Source organism: Pleurodeles waltl, chromosome 2_2 (assembly GCF_031143425.1).
Source record: "Pleurodeles waltl isolate 20211129_DDA chromosome 2_2, aPleWal1.hap1.20221129, whole genome shotgun sequence".
NCBI classification, from domain to species: domain Eukaryota; kingdom Metazoa; phylum Chordata; class Amphibia; order Caudata; family Salamandridae; genus Pleurodeles; species Pleurodeles waltl.
The window spans coordinates 348,213,709-348,237,079 of NC_090439.1; the positions used below are offsets into that span (position 1 = coordinate 348,213,709).

The 23,371-nt window shown below is 42.8% G+C and overlaps 1 protein-coding gene across 7 annotated transcripts in view; it reads left to right on the forward strand.

Moving 5' to 3' along the window:
* ARHGAP28 (Rho GTPase activating protein 28) overlaps window positions 1-23,371 on the forward strand; it is a 1,060,144-nt gene that overhangs the window by 946,203 nt on the left and 90,570 nt on the right. For all 7 annotated transcript variants that reach the window (XM_069219852.1, XM_069219851.1, XM_069219849.1 and 4 more), the window contains one exon: window positions 4,897-4,974. In XM_069219852.1, coding sequence (XP_069075953.1) covers window positions 4,897-4,974 — 78 coding nt within the window. The remainder of the gene's footprint in view (window positions 1-4,896; window positions 4,975-23,371) is intronic.

Sequence of the window (23,371 nt, forward strand, 5' to 3'; positions counted from 1 at the left end):
CCCATTTGGAATACCTTCACTTGTACAAGTCTTGACTTACTGCAAGACTTGTGCAGGAGGACCGGGGAGCCACGATAGAGATAGTCAACCTGCCTGAATTGTGTATCAAGTACACATTCTTTCATGGACAATTACGTACATATTTCCATTGTTTTTTTATGAACTACGGTATGAAATAAAATCATGTTTTCCTGCACAGGTCCTCTGAGGCACATCCATGAAATTGTATCCATGATCCAAGTGGGTGGGTGGTATATGGCCTGCACTCATCAGCAGACGCTAGTCTCACCCAACATGTCGCTCATGTGAGCCACTAAAGCAAAAGGTTGCTTGTGTATGCAAGAGATGGACTACTAGCTGGACACCACTTCACAGCTCATCCCTAGAATCGGGGCTTGCTTGCAGGAGAAGTTCTCTTTCACATCTATGAGGAGTACACTGCTCCTCAGAGGCATGTGACTGCATGTTTGGAAGCCGGACCCCTTGTATAACTGGTGCAATTTCTTAAAAGACACCAGCATTGGTCAGTGTAGGTCTTTAAGGACATGTTTTCATACTATGTATCATTAGAACTGCAACTTCTCTGGCTGCTCAAGTTTGCATCACTTCGATCTTGCAAAAAAGCATTTTCTTGGCGAGGGCTATGTATTTAGTGTTGCAGCAATCCAGACAGGTCAACAACAACACTCACCAGTCTACCTTTTGTTGCTTATGTCAGCATGACAATACGTTTTCTGAGTATGTTGTTCAAAATTCATGCTCTCCAAAAAAGTGTTCCCTTTAAGGTGGCAGTTTCAAACATTTCAAACATGATCTCTAGGTTTCTACCTTTACATAGTTGAGAGGGAGGATTGGCAACTACAGAGGTACCCTCAAATGGTTAGTGATTTGGCCTCCCCTTCAGAATAAAATCACCTACGTTTGGAGTGTTTAGACACAATCAACCCTCCCATTCTCATAATAGTGTCCGGTAGTCGGAGATTTTTGGGGGGTTCAAGATTCTGATCCTAGAGGAAGGAGTGGCTATACACCATACTACTCAGTGATGTTAGCCAGATGGTGAATACATACATTGAAAAGCATTATGTAAATATGATGAATTTGACATGGTAAACATATAAATAATGAAAAATGTGTTCTCAGTTGTGAAAAACAATTGGCTGTGGGGCAGTGGGACAGGAGTGGAGCAAACCATCCTGATTCTCCCAATCCCTATATCAGGAAAGGGAAAAATAAACAATAGAGGAAAAATATGCTTTTCAACACACCAATAAGTGATCAACAGCAATGCAAAGATGCTGGATGCTAAAAAGGAGATGGACTACTGTTGGCTATCTGTGATTATGTACACTGACATCAGCAGAATAATTTCTAGTGCAACCATTGGAAGCCTGCTTCCCATTAAACAGGGAGAGGGAGGCCTTTGACTGATCTCCTCTTTAATTTCCAGAGCAGGAAAAGTGGTGAACTGGCAATGGCCACCACAGAATGTGTGCACTGCAATCTAGCATCATAAGGGGGCTCTGAAATTTTGGGTGCCCACTCAGTGAACCGAATGGGGTGGGTCTGATGGTCACTTCCAAACATAAGGCACAGAACCGACAAAAATTGCCGATACACATGCTGCAGGAAAACATTTGATGTAGACATCAAAATAACATTGGCCATGATGCAGTTTGGCACACACATGTAATTGCACATTTAAAAATCTCATGAACAGTGGGACACCACAGGTTAACACTTGGAGCTGTGACGGAAACACCCAGGCATTGATTTCTCACCCTTAGCCTTGTAGAATGTTATCCATGATACAGCTGTTACTCACATTTTAATGTGAACCTGTAGCCATTTGTGTAGGGGCCAGTGGACTGCAATTGCGTATGCTTTCGAGACAGAAAGGAGTATCCAGGCCATCAGTTGGACATCATATAAATATTTCAGTAGCTCTTCTCTTGTACCTCTTAGGTTTGATACAGTACTCATTGGAACTCAAAATCCAGACTGATGATTGTCCAGTGGGCACATCTCTGCACCGTATTAAGAAAGCTGACTGATCTTCACACTATTGAAATAGTAGATATAAAAATGAGGTTTGTAGTTGGGCTGTAGTCTCAGAATTATAGTGACGTCCATTCAACATTGGTCACTGCATCAGAAGCATAACATCATCTGCAACTACATGGGGAAAATAAGGATATAAAAAAATGATACAACTACATTGACAACCATTGCATCAACCCTAGCCTCACCCACATTTATATTGAATTTCTAATCATTTTTTTTAATTATGTTTATTTTCATTTTCATGCTAATCCAATACTTGTTTTCTTTGTTGACCTAAGAGTGTCTTTTTTAAGCAAGTGGGTACATGTAATTTAATGTAGTTACTTAAATTATAATTCTTTAAGTTAAAACGTAATTATTTCTTAATAAGATATCCTTTTGGTTAAATATTTGTTTTTAATGTGCTAAACTTATTTATATTTTATGTCAATTGTGCACTGTCAAAAGCAATATTCTGTAGTTTGGTACAACAACACATCAGTGCAAAAACTTTATGTAAGGGAAGTTATGGTTCTTTATTTAAAAAAATACCTTCAATGTTATAAGGATAGGACCATTCTCCTGAAGAACTTCACCTGAAGACATATTGCCAGATTTACAAGAAAGTGGTGCATCAGCTTTGATGCACCACTTTTCTTGCACCTCCCTGCGCCCCCTAATGACATCAAGTGTGCGCCGTATTTACGATATGTGGCCCACCATGACAGACGTTAGGGCAATAGCAGCTGAATTTATGACACTACTGTGGTACTTTGCAGGATTAGCACCATAAATTGCGGTGCTAATCCTGCAAAGTAAAAGGAGACCCATTGAAAGTAATGGGCACGTCATTTTAACGCTTGCTCTGAGCAGGCATTAAAAATTACGTTAAAAATGGCATAGTGAAATGTTGTAAATTCCCCACTTGCATACATTATGCCTGGTGCAGGCATAATGTGGCCCCAGAGGTTCCAAAGTGGCACAATGCAAGCATTGCACCACTTTGTAACTATGACAAAGGAGAATAGCCTCCTTAACGCCACATTAGCATAAATAATTATGCTAGTGTGGTGCTAAGAGGCGCTAGGGCCTTGTAAATCTGGCATATAATATGTTATGGTCCAAAGTCTAATGAAAACACTGATATTCAGCAGTTATGGTGAACCATAACTCCTTCAGGTGCACACTGTTCATGAGCTAAAACATGATGTAACATATTACATCATCAGTTACACTTCCCACCACATCACTATTGACATTTTTTATACCATTATTGAGTATGTACGAGTACACTCCATCTGCAGACCACTGGGGTCAATGAGTAAACACACTTCTCTGCATTGTCTATAATGTATACTTTCTTGCTCCAGGTTTTCTTTCCACGACAGCTAGCACTCCATTTCACTCTGTTCCGCTTTCCAGGGACTCTCATCCTGCGGCATTGTTTCCCTTTCATTTCTGTGCATTCTCCCACACTTATGCTGTTCGTTGGAATTCCACCATTTGTACAGCAGTATTTTTTCACTCCTCACTTTTTCACCTGAACCTAAAACCCTACCTTTCCCCTTCCTAATGGTTACTGCTCTCTTTGCTACTTCCTATCTGCACAACTGTCAATATTATTGCACATTTCATCCACTGCTTTGTATCAGTTTATTGTGTTCCTGTAAAATGCGCTTTGCTAAAAGTACTATGAAAGTGAAATAGCGCATAAATTATTAAATGTAAGCGGTTGTAGAGAGATGATTAAGGGATATAGCAAATATGCAGGTTAAAACAACAGATGGGGTATGAGCTCAGAGACATTATTTATTGGTAATTAATTATGTTGTTAGTATTAGATTTTTAAAAGGTAGAATGTGTTTCATTTTTGTTAGTTTTAGCAGGTGATTGTTTTTGACTTTTGTCTTTTGCAGTTTATTCCATCAACTTCTTTCTCAAATTTCCAATAAAGATTTCATTAAAAAAAACAACGACCCATAACCTGGATGAAAGAAGATGTGATTTCACTTAAAGTGATGTCACTGGAGTCAAATCATTTCAACTTGCATGTCATTACTAAAATGACAGCACCTTTTGAGATCACATTTTCAATTGGTTGCTTAACCCACAAGGCTTCTCAATTAAATAAATCACCCTTTTGGTCCAAACAACATAACATTTCTCGTGGACAAAAAGTTCATAGAGGTAAAAGCTCCTTGTACCTTAAACTCCCCAAATTCATATACACCAAGCTCAACACAAATGTTTCTCTGAAGCTGCAACCTCTTTGTGGGGATTTTCTTCCAGACAATGTTAGAACCAAACCATTCCACGTGCCTTCCACATTTAGTAGACCTCTTGTTCGGACTTTTCCTGACTCTAGTGCACCATTCTGCTTAATTTTCCCAAGTTCACATCACTTTTCAGGTTTACTTATGCCTTCTGTTTGTTTCAAAACGTAAAAATCATGGTGTTCAGTTGTCATTAATGTATGCCTGTTCTAAAAGTGTAAAGCACCCTAAGAATTCTCGGTTCAGGAGCACTATATACAACTGTTCAATAAAAAATGAAAATAAGTTGTAAGAGTGTATTAACAATGTCAATGTGTGACAATAAATGCCACTTGCACATGTGTCTTCCAAGTAGTAGCATTAGGAAATGCTGCCCTTCGGGCAAAGCAGAACGGGACATTGAAAAAGTAATCCGATGGCCATAAATGTGAAACTATAAAATAACATCTGGTTGAATCGGTGTAAAGTTATGACATTTGTGCCTTAAAACACATTCTTTATGACGATTCATGCATATGCTTGTACTGTTACCTGAAATCGCTGCAAGCCAGTCTACAATAATGTTCTCTTCTTATTACAGCTTTTACAAAAACTCGAAGAAAGTGGTTTAGATACAGAAGGGATACTGCGCGTCCCCGGATCAGCGTTGAGGGTCAAGGTACTGTAATAACCTTCATCAGGGTATCCAGTGGCATGGATGTTTGGGAGCAGACACCAGTCTGATTCCTGTATCATCAATGTGGAGGGGGAATGCGTTGGTATGAAAATGTGCTGCTTGATACAGTATGAAAACCTTGCAGTTGTAAATGCGCTTAGTATTGCGGAATTATGTGCCACGTTCACGATGCAGTTATGTAGTAGAGAACCCTAGAGGTGGTGAGTGGAAGGATTAAGTTATGGTTTGCCTTGAGAGTTTCTGAACGCCCACAAACTTGAGACTTTGTTGGCATGCACAAACTTCACTCATACTCTTTCCAACAGTGGAAATAGCCTGAGATTTCTGATAGCCAAAATCTGTTGTAAATCCCGTTTCAGAGTGGGAAGGGGAAATGGAACATTCCCAGACTTCATGGGGGTGTACCGAAAATGTTTCCTCAAAGGGAAAAAAGTGTTTTCCTACTGGACAAAAAAATATATAATAAAAAGAAAAAAATTTGCAATTTCACAGTCGGTTGCCTTCCCCGACACAGAATTTTACGGCATACGATTCCATGTTGCGGAAATAGCAGTTTCGAAAATTGTCACATGACATTGCTACTGGTACACCTAGCAACAGCACAGCTTTCTGGGCATACTACTTCAAATATTTGTGAATGCCGGAAAGTAGTACATTTGTACCTCCTTATAGGAACAGTTCTACAAGTGCAGATGTACAACGTTTCTGGATAATCGCAACCACTGTATTTTGAACCTCAATATTCTACTTCTTTTCCAGTTCAACGATAAATGAGGCCTGGGTAAATTCACCTTGTTCATACCTACCTCTGTTCCTGCTTCCTTCATGTTGAAGGCTTTGCCTATATTATATTAAGAATGGTTGCCAGTATAGTCTCTAGTGGCGTTCTTACTGGAAAACTGGTGCCCCGGAAGATCCTTTGATTAGCGTACGGCATCGGAGTAATTAGCGACAAATGCAAGTGCGACAGGCATTGGCAAAGCCACAAACCTGGGTAGAATATGCAAAGTATGCAAAGAGAATGTCTGCATAATTGTGTTGTTATATTAAACCAATGCATGGTAGCTTTGCCATTGCCTCTTTATCGATGTATAGGGAATGCTCATGAAATGTAAATGGGGCTCCCTACTAAACATTAAAAAGCTAGCTGCAGTGAAAAAAGCGAAACAAAAACACTACTTATTGATATGATGCATGCATGACAAGGCATTTAATCTCAGATTATTCTGTTTAATTTTGAGATATAAGATAGTCCCCTCTTGCAAGTTAGTGCAGTCACTCAGTTAGAGGAGGAGTGGTACACCAAACAGTCAACAGCTTGAAGTGAAATAGAAGAATGACCAGGTGAAGCCCAAGTCCACTCTTGGTATAGTTTGAAGAATTGTCAACATTAGGTCTTGCAAACAGCCGTGCTATCAACGCTGAGTTTAAGAAAGTCCAGACAAGAAGAGACCATGCAATAAATTTACATTTGTGTGTGTTATAAATGGACATATGGATGTCCGCTTCCACTGCTGGTCGACATGCCCTTTTTTCACTGGATGTCTGGCTACATTGATGTTCTGCCCCCAGAGGTATACTTGTAGTAAATGTTGCTCTCGTGTATCAAGTTGTGCTTGAAACATTAAAATGAAACCCCCTCTGCTTTAGATTTTTTCCGCTCACTACGCCAGCCAACACAAAGCAAAGTGAACGACTCTGCTAAGCGTATCCAGGTTTTCTTTGTCAGAACAATTGCATGTGACGTGCGAATTGACAAATTTTCGGATTCAAGTTTGTTAATGTTAAAAACATAGGGATTCGATTAAAGTGACTGTTCCTTCCAAGTGAAGGAAAAAATTGACATTTATTTTTTGCTCTACTAACCAAAAGCTCAACCTTCTTAAGGAAGGCTATATTTTGCTCTATGTATTTGTTCACAAGGACATGTGGTGGAGCCTCCACAAACATAAAGATCCCCCCCCGGCATCTGCCACATAATAAATGTATGTTGGTGGGTACAAAGGAAGTATGGATTTCAATATTAATTTTTAATATTAATTTTATACCACCTCTGGAACACATATGCATTTCATATTTATCTTGACTGTTGGCATGTGAGGAGAGACAGATAAAAACAGGGACATTTTCTGGTAGATGTATTTGCGCTATTGTACGCATTAGTTATCACAATAAGAATCGTTCTCCAGGAAAAAAGGATTTGCATCAGATTTGGTAGCAAACACCACTTAAAGAATATTGCTTTGCATCAGTTTGCAAACTGACTCTTAATAGGGTACATTTAATTATCTCTTGATAGCAGCTTGAAAATGTGTTTTCGCGTTTAATTTATACCAAACCATTTTTCACCAAATTTTAAATTGGTACCTTCACTGAATGCTAAAATAATTAAGGACTTCATAAAGTTTTGTTTTAATATTTAGTCGTCTACAACGAGTGAGCTCACTGTGAAGACAATGCTCACTAAATCCTCTGTTAGGGATGGCAAGCTAGATGAGTGGAATTTGTAGGCATCCTAACTCTACAGTTCACCACATTTTTGATAGAAATAAAGAGCCCAAATTACTAAAACGTTCCCAGCTGTAAGTTCAGTTTAGGCAGATGTAGAGTTTGCACAAAAGGTGACCTTGCAATCGTAAAACCATTGCCTCGTGCACAATATGACCCAGAATGGTATTATATTGCACATGATTAAATCCTACTCCAGTGGTCAGGGTCGGACTGTGACAACAAAATAGACCACCAAAATAAAAATGGCCCAAAATAAAATCAGGCCACTTTAAAAGTGGCCCAAAAAATCAGGCAACTTTTGAGCCTGTTAAAACAAGATTCATGGGTATTTTTCAAGGTATATGAAAATGAATGCATGTGTGTTTGCTGCAGGCAGTTTGTGGTAATATCCAGTGCTTGAAATGGAAAAAATAAAGTGCAGGTACTCTGTGCTAGAGTACCTGCTTGTTTCTGAGAAGTGCCGGTACTCCCCAATTAAAAGTATTACGTTTTTCTTGAGATGTGCCGGTACTCTCCCGCTCAAAATAGAAAAGTGCCGGTACTCAGTACCGGAGAGTACCGGCCCATTTAAAGCACTGGTAATATCAGGAAAACCAACAGAAGAAGCCAGATCACACGCTGATCTGTCAGACCAGCCCATCAGGCACGGCCTGACTGCCCTATAGTTCGACCTTGCCGGGGGTATGGAGTTGGCATTTTGAGGCAGGGATACCCCGGATAGCATGCACACCCACAAACTCTTTTTTCTGTGGTTATTCACAAGCTATTACCCGACTCGTTATCACAATGGAAATAATAAGCTATTTACTGACAGTAGCAAATCCCTTTCAGTGGCGTGAATGCATATTTCAAAACTTACAACTCGGTGCCACGTGCTCGGTATGCACAGTCTATGTGGCACTATAATTCCCCAGAGAACCATTTCACATTCACAAGAAAACTGGATATAGGAAAAAATCTCAGGTCAACTTCATGCAAACTCTTAATTTTTATTAGCAAAATAATATAAATGATATATAACACTACATTCAACTACATGTCGTAAATTGTATTTAATGCATTCTCCGTTCTGATAATATAACTCAAAATGTTTTAAGCTCAACTTTAAATTTATTGTCAGAGGACCGTGAACAGTAGATCCAGTAACATACATGGGGAGTGGGAACGAAACACTTCCAAAATTACTGGAGGTAGGTAGAGTTTAAGGGAAGTGGGGCCAGATGTAGCAAGGGTTTTGCGAGTCGCAAACGGCGAAAAACGCCGTTTGCGACTCGCAACAGCCACTTTGCTATGTTGAAATGCATTTTGCGAGTCGTTACCGACTCGCAAAATGCATTTCCGAATCGCAAATAGGAAGGGGTGTTCCCTTCCTATTTGCGAGTCGCAGTGGTATGCAACTCCATTTGCGACTGCGTACGCGGTCGCAATGGAGTCGCAGTTACCATCCACTTGAAGTGGATGGTAACCCACTCGCAAACGGGAAGGGGTCCCCATGGGACCCCTTCCCCTTTGTGACTGGACCCCAAAATATTTTTTCAGGGCAGGGAGTGGTCCAAGGGACCACTCCCTGCCCTGAAAAAACCAAAACAGAAGGTTTCGGATTTTTTTAAAATGCAGCTCGTTTTCCCTTAGGGAAAACGGGCTACATTAAAAAAAAAAAAACCTGCTTTATTTAAAAGCAGGTCGCTAACATGGAGGCCTGCTGACGTCAGCAGGCCTCCATGTTAGCGAGTGCCTATACTCGCAATGGGGCCGCAATTTGCGACCCACCTCATGAATATTCATGAGGTGGGTCATTGCGACCCCATTGCGAGTTGCAGTCGGTGTCTGAGACACCGTACTGCATACCAAATTGCGAGTTGCAATTTGCGGGTCGGAAGGACTCGCAAATTGCAACTCGCAATTTGGTTTTTTCGTACATCTGGCCCGTGGTCCCTTCGGGGAAGCAGATTTTCGCTATGGAGAACACAACTTCCATTGCACATTTATGATGGTCTTTCTTTCAGTCCTATATTGTACTTTGTACAAATGCACATGCAGAAATAACAAAAGTGATTGTCTTAAGTTTTCCAGGCATAAGTCTGGAAATCTTTTTGCGACTTGGTAGATGCACACCCTTTCACAATGAAGGTTTAGAAGTTTGAATTGGGCCGAATGACGTGATATCCCATGTTGGTGTATGCCGACATGTAACATAGCCGAACGAGGCATGATTCTACATTTTTGACCACCACCGTAGCATCAGATTTATTGACTTATTTTTTAATCTACGGTCTATGTATTCCACAAAAGCTATAAAACATTTCGCATCACTAGCACTATTTATTTCATAATTACCGACCTCGTCTACATCCCCTCTCCCATTCCACAGTATTGCAATTGTGAGGGCGCCTCACTCCAGGCACAATACTGAAAAACTTTCTTCTGTTCCTAAAGAGGAATGTATACCACTTCAGCTAGTGCAAGGTGATACAACTCCAACCTGCCGTGAGGTTCCAAGCATTCCCATCCTATCCTAAGGGAAGTAAACGGGCAAGGAATGTGCAATAGGAATATTGAAGATTACAGGTAAGTAATCAGGGCATTTCCTGCTAGCACACTGTCTCTTGACTAGATAAGTGCTGTCACCATTATTCACAAACGTCTCCCTTTCACTCATGGCCTCTCTACTGTCACTCTGCTCACCTTATATCTGTCTATTGAAATTAAGGGGCTGATTTAAGAGCCCTTAGCTCCCCCCTTACGCCACATTAGCATCATAACCCTTTGCGCTACATTATTCCTGCACCAGGCATAATGTATGCAAAGGGGGCGTTCTCCCATTAGGGAGGAGGGTCGAAAAAATGGTGCAAAGAAATCTAAAAGATTTCTTTGCGTCATTTATTTCAGCACTTTTTACGCATGATCAGAGCAGGCGTTAAAAGGAGACACACTATTGTTTACAATGAGCCTCAATGGGCTTTGCAGGGTTAGCCGTGCAAATCTCTGAACTAGTGGAAAAATATTGATACTAGCTCCCCAAACTACCTGGACGTGCTTTAGTTTTTGCATAATCTTAGCGAAGGACGTGTGAATGAATTATGGCTTTCTGGTGCACTTTTTCTTCAAAAACAAGTATCAGGAGTGCCTAGAATTTGCACATATCCCTACTTGTCCTCAGTCTTAAGGCTTGTGGAATTTTACACATCTTTGTGAAAGCTGAACTTTTTACCACAATAGATGAATGAGAATGTCACAACCCTGTCACCACCACACTGTTTCACACCACACCATTTCAATTGCCCTTGCCAAAGCCCAACAAACAATTTATCCTTATTTCATGTTATCTGAAATAACCATTTTGAAATGTAATTGTTGTGGTTACCTAGGAATGTTGGGCACAGTCTGGAATTTACATGACATCTAAGTTCCAGATGAGGTCACTGGAGCTGGAGACGGACTGGGTGGTTGGTGAGGGTTGGAAGCGTACGCACCTGCTGTGGGTTGGTGGTATTTAATAAAGCTCTTCTTATAAAACTATACATCTGGAGCTTAACAGTAATGCAGTGAGGTAACTATGTCATGGAATGCCCACAAAATAAAAACATGAAAAAAACATCTCATTTGTCTGACGTTCTAAGGGTCTTTTGAAAAAAACAGTCTGGGATCCTGTGGAGATGAAACAACCCCCAAATGTTGCTGGCAAGCTAAGCATTACAGTTATTCTGTTCGCCAGTGAAAAGGGCTGTGAAATTTAAAATATTGCTTTGGAGTAATTAAAACTTCTGCTTCCATCTTTCTGCTCAACCCTAATCACTGCTTTCAAGATGTATCCATCTCTGATGTGTAAAGCCTTCCTGTCTGGTGTTAGAGGTGACATTTTTAATATATCTGTCAGCTCTGAAAGTAAACATTTCTGTATCAGTTTGAAGGTCGTTTGTACACTGTGCCCATGCTTCACATCCTGGCACCCGTGTAACCCTGTTGCTTCAGTCTGATCACATGTCCCCCATTTAAACCTTATGTATGAAAACATATAGGGGCTGATTACGACCTTGGCGGAGGGGATTACTCCGTCCCAAATGTGACAGATATCCCGTCCGCTGTGTTACAAGTTCCATAGGATATAATGTAACTTGTAATACGGCGGACTGTATATCATTCACATTTGGGACGGAGCATCCCATCCGCCAAGGTCGTAATCAGGCCCATAATTTTGTGCCCTGTCCTTGATTCCATAGCTTTAAGATCATTGTGGAGTTAGAGTGTTTCCTTTTCTCCTGATTTTGTAATTCATAGGTCCAAGTTTCATTTGTCACTAAGGGCCAGATGTAGCAAAGGGTTTTACCCATTCTGTGTCTATAGGAAAATTCGTTGGTACATATGGCCCTAAATGCTTGCAGACTTAAAATTGACGTGGTAGCAGATTTTCTTTAACAGGGCTTTCTCTCAAAAAAGTTCCACGTCAGCTCTCACGCAAGTATACTTACACCTCAGACCTCTTTTGTTCTAGAGCAAAGTGCCTTTGTCTCATTCCCGATTGAACAGCATCCCCTGAGCAGACCACACAATATTCTCTTATTGAATACCCTTTCTGCAACTCCAGTAAATATCATCTACATGGATCTGACCATGTGCACTCATCACACCATTTTACTACATAATGACCAATAATTGGCACATCAATGACTACGTTTCTAGCACAGCTCCACTGCCAGACTGCCAAATATGTCCCTCGAGAACCATACTAGGATCATAGAGAATTCCGTCTGTTCCTTCCACCAAATAACAAAACAAAATCAAGCCATACGAAGAAAGAATTTATAGAAATAAAAATAGCTATGAATTCTCTCTTTAAAAACTACAAGTGCTATATCACATTAAAAACAACAATTGTCTCAGCACAAAAGGTCTACTTGCAAACCCAGATGAAAAATGTAAAGAGCCATCAAATAAAAAAAATTAAAAAAACTCTGCCTCCCTGCTGGTCTCCCTAAAGATAACTTCCTTCAAACACTTTGTAGCAACCATATCATATTCTCCATGGAAAATAAAAAAAAAGTGAAAATCAATATCAAATCGTTGGCTATGCCATGTTGTTGCATGGCTATAGCATGGAATAGGAAAGATATTACATAATTACTTGTGATCCATCTAGATACAATATTTCTTCTCCCTCCTCAGGTAATGCAAAATAATTATTTAACTTGCAATATGTTTCAGAATCTTTTTTGATCTTTTGAAGATTTGCTTTGAGGTGATGTTCTTTGTTTTTTGTCTATGTGTTCATACAAAATACCTATTAATAAATGTTGGTTATGCATATTTTTGTCATGGACCTTTCGTGCACACAAAAAAGATCCACCTTTAAAATTCAACTATCTTCAGTTGTGGATGAAAAGTTTTATTTAATTTTTTTATTGTAGACACGCTGTAGGGCCACTGCTAGAACCTTGGAAACCAAGGTCTCTCATTACTTTTTGCGCTTTGTGAATGTTCCTATCATGCAGTTACACTTTTCACTCCTCTTCCTGCTACAGCTGAACTTACTGTCTTGTGTTGCACTTAGTTAATTTTCAATCTCCAGATATTCCAGCACTATGTTTTTTACAAGGGTTCTACTCCGTTTGGCACTCTCTTGTAAGGAATTCAAAAAACGAAAATAATTGAATATGAAGTAGTTTTGAAACCTCCCATGAAGGGTTCTAATACAGTGGTAGGTATTGGGGAATAAGATGCACTCAAAGAAAACTGCAAGTAATTGTGTGAAAAAGGCTGCTTTTATTGGCTTAGGTGCACAATCACAAACACAAACCTGGCCTAAGCCTTCCAAAACTAGAAACCACACTACACATGAACCTATTCTATAACATCCACCCCCCTCTCCTAAAGTACCCTCCCTGTCCCAACCATTATCAATGCAAATTTCCCACCTTTGCTCTAAACTAACTTCAACCATAACAATACTTTGATATTGTAAACCACTGAATGCATAACATTTGCAACCAAGGTTGAAAGGATGTCCCGTCCGTGTTTTGTCCCACGTACCCCAGTCTCTTCAACCTGCCCTGCCCCAAGTCCAACCATGAACTGAACAAAATGAAGATAACCTATCCTCCTCCCGCCACCCAGGACAAGTCCTTAAAGGACTTTCCTGCCCACCCCCAATGTTAGTAGACTGCTATAACTTCAGTGTACCAGTCAAGGTCTGTCTTACATGTAGCAAATAGAGGCCTATGCCCATAAAGGACAAGTGCACTCGATCTCCCCTGAAAAACGCTCTGTCTTCAAACTTATTGTCACCATGTTCTATGATCCCAATCCGCTTTTCCTTATAAAATATACGCATTTATTTGTTGAGCTTCTTCATTGCCCTTACAATGGCGGGTGGGCAATAGCCCCACGTCAAGCTCTCCTGGGCATAAATGCTGTCCATATAATATGGCAACCATGCCATAATGGCAGGATATTTTTTAAGTCCTTTTTAATTTGCTTAATCACTGCTAAGCCTTTAGACCTGACTTAGCCATTTTCCCCCAAGTGTAATTATAAGACATCTGGGCATGTTCCCCTCCGCAATAGACCATTCAAGCAGGGGACCAATTCACTCCATAACATACCATCTTTCCCATGCCAGGGCAGGCGATAACACTGGCTGTCCAAACCTAATTGTAGTACAAAATGTGTCTCCTGCGCCTGTCTCTTAATCTTCTTAATAAAGGAATGCCCCACAATCCAGATTTCCAAGGCCAGCGTAACCAGGTCTGCCACCGAACCTGTAAAACAAACAAACATCCTCTTGGTGGGGCGACCAGCTCAACAATGACTATTCGTTATCCTGACATATTTCTGAAAACACTCTGACATCCACCTACCCGTTCCTGCTGGCATGCTTCAGTAGCCATACCTATACAAAACATATGTGTCTCAAAATGCGACCCATCTTCAGCAATTTTCTTCAAAGTTTTTCTCAGCACTGCCAGAACTTTATATGCTGTCACTGGACTCCCCTGGCTGTGCACAAACCCCCCAAATCCCCTTGTCCCCGGGTGGCATAAAGCTGCCAACCTAATTGGACTGGGCATATACTATTGTCTGGATAATACCACAAACTTACTGCTGTCTCCTTGCCTCACTGATCTGTCTTTGACTTCTGCACCCACAACCTTAGAGCTTGTCTACTGAACTGTACTTCCCACCAAGAAAAATCTGTTGCATGTTTCTTACCTAACAATTCACAAACCCTAAAAGCCCTAAAGAACATCCACGACATAAGTGTGCTAAATTGCTAAATGATAGGGCCTCTTCTGCATTTATGCAAACCTCAGCAAGAACCCCGATGAGTCACCCCAGAGGGAACAATGATATTGGTTCCCTTTTCTGCCCTGCCACTCCTACATCCCTATCCCAACCCTCTAGTATTCTCCTACCTAGTTCCCCTGCCGACTGATGGTAACCCCAAAACAACTTTCCCATACAAGCAATGCTTTCTTATTTTCCTGAAATGGTATCCCTCGATTTTCATTTGCCAATCAACATCATTATGTACTGCACAACACCTTCTTCCCTATCCATGCCTGCCACCTATGATGCAATCGCAAACCAGGAATTCCTCCTATGCCTGGGCATATGCTGACCTGGTAGAGTCTCATATGGAATTCGAAACCAGTTTTAACATCTGCTGTCTCCTATCCTCCACAGCTCTAATGGCATCTGCGTCCAAACTGGATCTGCATCCACGACCAGCCCATGGAATCTCCGCCTCTGTGAACGACACAAAGCATCCGCAATGTCATTGTCCACACCTGGCATATGCAAAGCACGAAATGCAATGTCATGTCTGAGGCAAGCCAAAACAAAAACCCTCAAAAGTTTCAGAACTTGGGGATCTCTCGTAGACTGTCTATTGATAATCTGCACCACAGCCAAATTGTCAACTCGAAATAGGACTCGTTTGTGTGCCAAAACTGACCCCCATAACTTCAGTGCCACCACCACCGGAAATAGCTCCAAAAAATGTAACGCTACCTCCACCATGTGGCCACACTGGGGTCATTCCTTAGCACACTTCTGACCTTGCCAATAGATGCCAAATCCACAGCCCCTGGCTGCATTTGAGAAAATGTGTGCCTCCCATTGCATATCTTACCATGAGCACAAAAGAATGGTGTTAAAGGATTCCAAAAAGAAGTGCCACATCCTCAAATATTCCTTCATGCCCGCCGATAGGGGAACATGATGGTGGGGTAAATCTTTTCCTTGCAAAAAGGAGCCCAGTCTCCTACAAACAACTCTTCCCACCCGGGCCACCCTACAAGCAAAATTAAGATGGCCGAGCAAAATCTGTATCTCTTTCACTGTCACTTTCTGCGACCTCAACATCTGGTCAATTAGTAAACTCATTGCTACTTTCTTGTCCTTCGGCAATCATGCTAACATTGCTTCTGAATCAATTTTAATACCTAGAAATGAAATTTCTGAGAGGGGCCCACCATCTTCTCTGGTGCAAGAGGCACCTCAACATCTGCCATTATCGCTTGAAAGCTCTCCAACCTGTCATGACATTCCTGAGATCCCCTCCTGCCCACAATAAAAAAGTCATCTAAATAATGTGTGATACAAGTGTAACCTGTTGCATGAGTGAAGAGCCACTGCAAGAATGTGCTGAGACACTCAAATAAAGCACAAGAAATGCAACAGCCCATTGGCAGAGCCTTACCCAGATACCAGCACCCTTCAAACTGTATACCAAGCAGTTGGAAATTAAGAAGGGTGTACCAGGAACAGGTGGAAAGCTGACTTAATCACTTTTCACCATAAATGATCCCTGTTTGACCTGCTCAACCAATTGCATGGCTGTGTCCACTGATGAGTAAGAAACAGACTCTAAGTCAAGCGGGGTGAAATCATTAAATGCATAACCCTCTGGCCAGGACAGATGCTTTATGAAACTAAAAGGCCCTTTTTCTTTTTTAGGAACAACTCCAATCAGTGAAGCAATCAGGTCATCCAACGGTCAGTCCGAAAAAGGACCTGCCATTCTACCTTCCCAAACTTCTTTGGCTAACTTGTCGTGCACCACAAGCCTATGCTGACTCGCGGATTTCAGATTTGTCGCCCATCTACGTGTCCTGGGACCTTGATATCCCAACTTAAAACCCCATAAGAAACCATCTCTCAGCAATCTAGCATCGTCATTTTTGTCTTACAAGTCCAACCAGAACACAAGCCTGTCAGTATCAATTGGTGTAGGAGCCCTTCCCCCAGTAAATGTGGCCACTCCGACCTCCCTGAAGCCACTCCCAGAACATGTTTGTGAGCTGAACCCACCTTGCTGAGACTGCCACTGTCTTGCTGTCGCACCATCGGTTTTCCATAGCAGTTAGCCAACGCATGTCTCCCCCGCACTTGGAGCAGTCATGTCGGAACTTACAGTATTCCCTAGTACATGCTCCTTTGCTAAAGTCCCAGCATGCCCCGATGTGAGAAGGGGCTGAGCTGGTCACTTGCGACTGTGGCTTTGCTGTTGACCCCGTGAAAGGGCATATATACTATAGGCAAACCACTTGGCGTAAATACTGTATTGCCAAACTTTGCAAGTCCCATTGTATGCTGCCATAAATCAGCATCAATCTGCCCCCACTGCACTTCGGTATCTGCCACCATTCAAGCCCTAAACTCCACGTCGTATTGCACCCAAGCATACCCACGTAGTTGATGTATGCCTTACAGAAAACATCCATATATTTAAACAACACGATGGAGCGTTCAGGATACTTCTCACAATATTTGCGGCCGTCCAGTTTTCAGTCGTAACCATCACCTTCTGTCCTTTCGCCAGCTCATGTTCTTCTTCATTTGAAGCTTCTTTCGCCCTTACTTCCCTATGTAACAATTTCAACATTTCTATATACTCCCCTTTCCAAATCTTTACTTTCGTGGACACCATCAAATGTGCATCTAGAGGTTTATAAGCACCCATGTTGGGCAGCTTTTTTACCTTAATCTCCTTGATTTCTAATTTGTCCTCTGACTCTGTTGTGTCACCTGTGTTTCCTGTATGAGCTACATCTGACTGCCTTTGTCCACCTACCCCTTTCGACTGCCCTTCTAAATCTAACCCCACTTCCTTTTTGTCTGTGCCTACACCAGTGTCCAGCACATATACTCCTTTTTGCAAGCATGCCTCCCCACATTCAGGCAACCATTTCACCTCCACACCAACCAAATTTTTTTTAACCTGTGTCTTCGAGCAAAAAGGTTTACCGGGCATCAAGGTCGAAGCCTGCTCCTGATCCGTTCGCCTTGCCAGTTGCCTCCGTCTCGACGTGGCCTCCCAACTAACTTTTGGCGCACTAGCCGGATCATGCTGAAACATATAAGGCACAACATGAGAAGCTCCCCCCCTTGTTCCCGCACACCACCACTGTTCTTCCTTATCGTGTACGTCCCCTTCTCTGATTCCCCTTCTTCCATACGCTCTTCATCATAGTCCAACACATCGACATCTATACCTTTGTTATTGCTGAGAGAGACTGCTCATGACCTCCCTTGACGCTCGCACGATGTTGGACGCTTAGTTCTTTGTCTAGTGACATCAGGTAGTGCACCAATTCCCCGTTAAGCAGGTGATCTGCTGCTATGTCCCTCGCCACCATCAGGTTAGCCACCATGGGATGCGCCCTATCTTCCCCTCAGGGCTGTCGAGCCGAACGAAGCTCCCCCAAGTTTGCCGTGTCCTGCACCGCCTTGCACTGCATGAACAATAAATTGTCCTCATGCTGGTCAGATCTACTTACTGCCCTACCTTTATACCCTCCACACCTGCTTGCCTCTCCAGCTCTCTACGCACTTCAATACCTGGCTGAGTCCTCACTTCTACACCTTTCCACTTACCTTGTACCGCTACTCCACCAACACTTTTACTATAAATCTTAACTGTTTTTTTAGGTTAAAAAAACTGCACTTCTATCTCCTCTAAACTCATCCCTTCTTCCTCACACCATTCTTGCTGCGCTAGATCAAATTTGGCTGTCACCCCACCTGAACCTATTGCCCCACCTAACCCTGACACTGAAGGCTGATTAACTTCAGTATTATAAGTATCCCACCAAAACCCATCTCGACTGTCCCTATGCCCCGTATCTCCACTAGTTTCCGTAACACCTTCTACCCTTTGCTCTGTCCATGGACTCCATTAAGAATCTTCTGAATCTGACCCTACACTCAACCCGTTGCTACCCCTATCAGCTCATGCCTGCTGTAAGCTTGCAATAGTCCTAACACTCTGTTCGCTGCCTAAGCTATCATCTTCAACCCTTACACATGTCCCCCCACAGCTCCCTTTATCTTATTTTCCTCCCTTCCCAATTGCCTCCAAAGGCAGAACTAACATTGTGCTGCCTTTTGGATTAATCTTCCAGGCCCAACCTCTGCCTCTTTTTGCTTGCGGCACGTGCATTCACAGTAATGCTGCCATGAACCATCAGCTCACCAACCGCTCGCTTCACTGCCTGCCGGCTGAGCTCCCCACTTGGCCCAGACAATGGTGAGAGCTCTCCACCACCCACATGGGCGGGACCCACGACGTTAGTATCTCACCCCCGATGGCCTGACAACGCTCTCTGAGAATCCACTCCCTCTCCCCTGGGGCGGCCTCTCCAACTTACCAGCACTGCTCTCCTACACATTGTCCTTTTGGGCTGGCAAGCCCACACAGCAGTCACCACAACCACGGCTGCTCTCCGAGAAGGTCACCCACACTCCTATGCGATAATGCAGGCTGCTATGTCACCACAGCCTGCCTCTCCAAAAAATTGTAGCGCTCTCTGTATTTTCTCTTTTGACATGGTAAGAGGAAGCCCTTCTTTAACAAATGTTAATTTTCTTAAAACTGATAACGCTACCTAAACACTAGCCTTCCTGCACTACCAAAAAACAAACCACTTAACTGTTTTACAACCTACACTATAACCAGCCACCGGGTCACCAATTCGAAAATGACCTGCCTTTAAATGGCTGGTTATATAATGGGCTACAAGAAAACCCAAACATAGCCCAACGTATGCCCACTGCAGCCTAAGGACCACACCATTCCCAAAATTCCTCTGAGGGACTCCTTCTAAAGTCTCCAAATGTGAGAAGTCGCTTGTTTGAAGAGTCTGTCACACATGGATCAGCTCACAGCAGTATTGCTCAGTTTTGCCTTTTTTCAGCTTTGATTGGGACTTTTGGCAGCCTTCAGCACACACAAGTAACACAGATTGTTGACAGGCAGGAGGAGAGAGCATTTATGAACTATGCTTCTCATTAGGGAGCATGCTGTGCCTATCAGCGGAGTATTGTTCACCAAACATGACCCCACAAAGCGTAACTGGTGCTGAACTGTGCTGTGCATGCCCTTCTTAGGCCAAAAAGTCCCCGGAGACTATGGGGGGAACCCTCATCAAAGATTCCTGCTGTCATCATGACTGTTGATCATAACATATGATGTGACTTCTTTCCGTGTCGAATGGGGTTTCTTTGGATTCTGAGATCCCTCATGCAAGATGGCTCAAGCTTCATGACTTTGATGTGCAGCCATCTCACATGAAGGGATCCGTTTCTCAGTCTAATGGGGATTGGAACACCAATAGATCAGCTCCAGCTTCTCTTCCTGAACCACCAGGTGCATGCCTGTACAAGTCATTTTGCACATATGCGTGTCTGGTAAATTAATATTCTCTCTATGCTTTCTGCGGAGTGCCAAATATGTGAGGCCAAACAATGGGTGAGAGCCAGAAGGGGGATACCATTGTGTGAAAAGGCCATGTAAGTTGCTTCAAAGACCTATTGTCAGTATGTAAGCCTTTATTGTCTTCAGTTTTAGGACAACTTGCTGCTCTTGCTTGCTTCAAATGTATTACTTTCAACACATAGGGCCTCATTACGATCCTGGCAGCCGGCGGTAAGCTGGCGGTAACACCGCCAACAGGCTGGCGTGTTCCGCCAGCTATTATGACTGTGGCGCAATAGCCACGGCTGTACCGCCGGCCCCTCCACTGTACCGCCAGGCTTCTATAATCCCCAGGGCAGCAGAGCAAGCACTGCTGCTTTGGGGATTATGAGTCCCCGACTGCCAGCCTGGCCACGGAGGTAAACACCGCCATGGAAAGGCTGGCGATAAGGGGGAGTTTGGGTGCCCATGGGGGCCCCTGCACTGCCTATGCACTTGGCATTGGCAGTGCAGGGGACCCCAGGCACAACCCCATCGCGCATTTCACTGCTGAATTTCGGGCAGTGAAATGCGCGATGGGTGCTACTGCACCTGCTGCACATCAACATTGCCACCGGCTCTATTACGAGCCGACGGCAATGTTAATGTGACTTTTCTGCTGGGCCAGCGGAAAAGTCCAAATAGGGAGCCAGATATACTGCCAGCACTGGCGGTATACTGGCGCCAGCAGCTTCGGCAGTCTTTGCCAAAGACCGGCGAAGTTGTAATGATTGCCATAATGTTGTGTGAGCATCTCATGCCATCTTTCGGCTCTGGCTGTCATACACTGTGAGTATGCAGAGAGCTCGTATGTGTGTGGGTGTTCCTTCCTGTATTTAATTATTTTGGAAATGCTCTCTGAAAGGTACCTGAGGCAGCAAGGAGACCTGTACTGTAAAGGGAGGGGGAGCGGCGCTGATCTCAACCTTGCTTTCCTTGCTTTTCGTTCCCTTTTCCACAGAGTGGGCCTTGATCTTCCACCTCTTGGTCTGTGCCCCTCTGCAGTTTGTAGCCCTCCACGGTGCCTCCTGGAGAGGAAGCTCTCACTAAAGACTGCAGCCACTGCCTGGCTCTCAAAGCAGCACCAGGCACCGAGGGAGCAGGCTGCTGCCCCCAAACAAGCAGACTCAAAGAGAGCGCTTGTGGGTGAGCCATGCTAAAAATATAGGGACGTTACCCAAAGAAGTGCCTCACCCCAGAGCAAAGAGCACAGGGTAAAGCGCTACAGGATTTACAATAAAACTACCCAGTCACGTCTTATGTACGTGGGCTACAAAGATGACTGCATGAAGACGTGTGTAGACCTGATTGAGCTCTGTGTGCCTGTGGCTTATTGCTACTGACATGGCTTAAAGCCTGATGCCGGTTCTGGGGTATTCTAATTCCTGATTAACCTCTTCCTATGTGTGCCCCTGGTTATTGTGATGGCTTATGATATCTCCCTATCAATTTTTGCCTCTTCACTGTTTGCATGCAACACTGTGAGAACAGATGCCACCACCGAACAAATGGACCACTTCATCTTAAACTGGGGCTATGTGTTCTTTTCTTGTACCAACTAGTTGCAGGAAGTGTTTTAGGAGCATAAGAATGCAGGGGGCTGTGTCTGGCCTGCAGCCAAGGTGACAGAATGCCTTTCAAGTAGAGAGGGTCAATGACAAACATTCAGATTGAGAGCCTTCCTTTCAAGGTTTTACAATCCTCTTCCTTCCACATACTCCCACTAACCCCTGCTGTGAGTTTTTTTCTGTATTGGGCATGTATTTAAATATTTTGAGAGTAATCATCATGGAACCTCCACACTGATTGCATGTCTACCCCTTTGAAAAGTAAACCTGCTTTCATTTCTCCTTCATGAAAGAATATGGTGCCCACCAAGAACCTTTCCCCTGTACATCTGTTGGCATCCTTTTTGCAATGCTGTAAAAGAGACTACAGCAAATACCCGCCTACTTGTCATGGTCAGCTTTGCATACCTCTTCCCAGCCTTTCCACATTGACTTCTATTGCAAGGTCTGAACCAGAGCCTATACAGATAAATGTCAATGTTTAGGACATAATGTTTTATGTTCTATTACATTGGAAATCCTCTACTTACGTTCTACAGCAATCTCATGCCCTCTGGAGGCAGGCACGTGCATTATGAAATATCTCAATCCCTCCTATTCCACCTTTGGGGGTTCTAGAGATAAGCCGGTAACTACATGTACCTACATGTTTTTCAGTCTACTGTGGGAGTTCTGCAATAGCCAGAAATGTCTTCAATGTGTTATTGATTTCCACCGTACAGGCAATCTTTATCAGACTTGCAAGGCTAACAGGGCTTTTATTGATCAGGACTTGTAATTTGAAGGTTGAACACAACGGTTGCATTTTAAACCATGACGAGTTACCTTCCTATTTAGCATTTTTTTATAGCATTAACATTGACTCAGGTGTATCAGATTCAAAGCCATGGCCTACAAGTTGCACACCAATTGAGCAGGACACACTGAACGGTATAAAAAGATCTGTACCAATTGGATTCAATTTCATACCCCTGGACACATCTCTGTTTGCAGTCCTAGGCTATTCTTCCTTTTGTAGATCTGGCATTAGAAAATACCTTTTGATTTTACTAAAAATATACCAATATCTTATAAGAGCTTTCAGCCAGCCCCATAAATCCACTAATCATTTACATTTTTATCCTGTCCACTACCACATTGGTTTTCTCTACGTTAAGCATATAGCCTGAAAGGCTGTCTAATTCCGTTTGTTATCTCCTGTACCGCTAAAAGTGTCCTTACACGATTCAGTGTAACCAGTAGTAAATCATCTGTGTAGGCCATACATTTAATCATGTGTCTGGGTAATCTTATATGTTCAGCAGCTAGATTGTTGGTTAACATTCGTATTAGAAGTTCCATATAAAATGCACATAAGTAGGGCGAAAGAGGTCACGTGATTGAAAACTTTCTAGAGTTCAGCCCACTAACTGATATTGCTGCAAGATTGTATGGATAGATTCAGGGGCGGCTCCTCCATAAGGGCAGAGGAGCGTCGACCCCCTGCCCCCCCACCACCAGCAGTGGCAGCTTCAAAAGCTTTTAAAGAAAAGGATAATAAACTATGTTTATTATCCTTTTCTTTGAA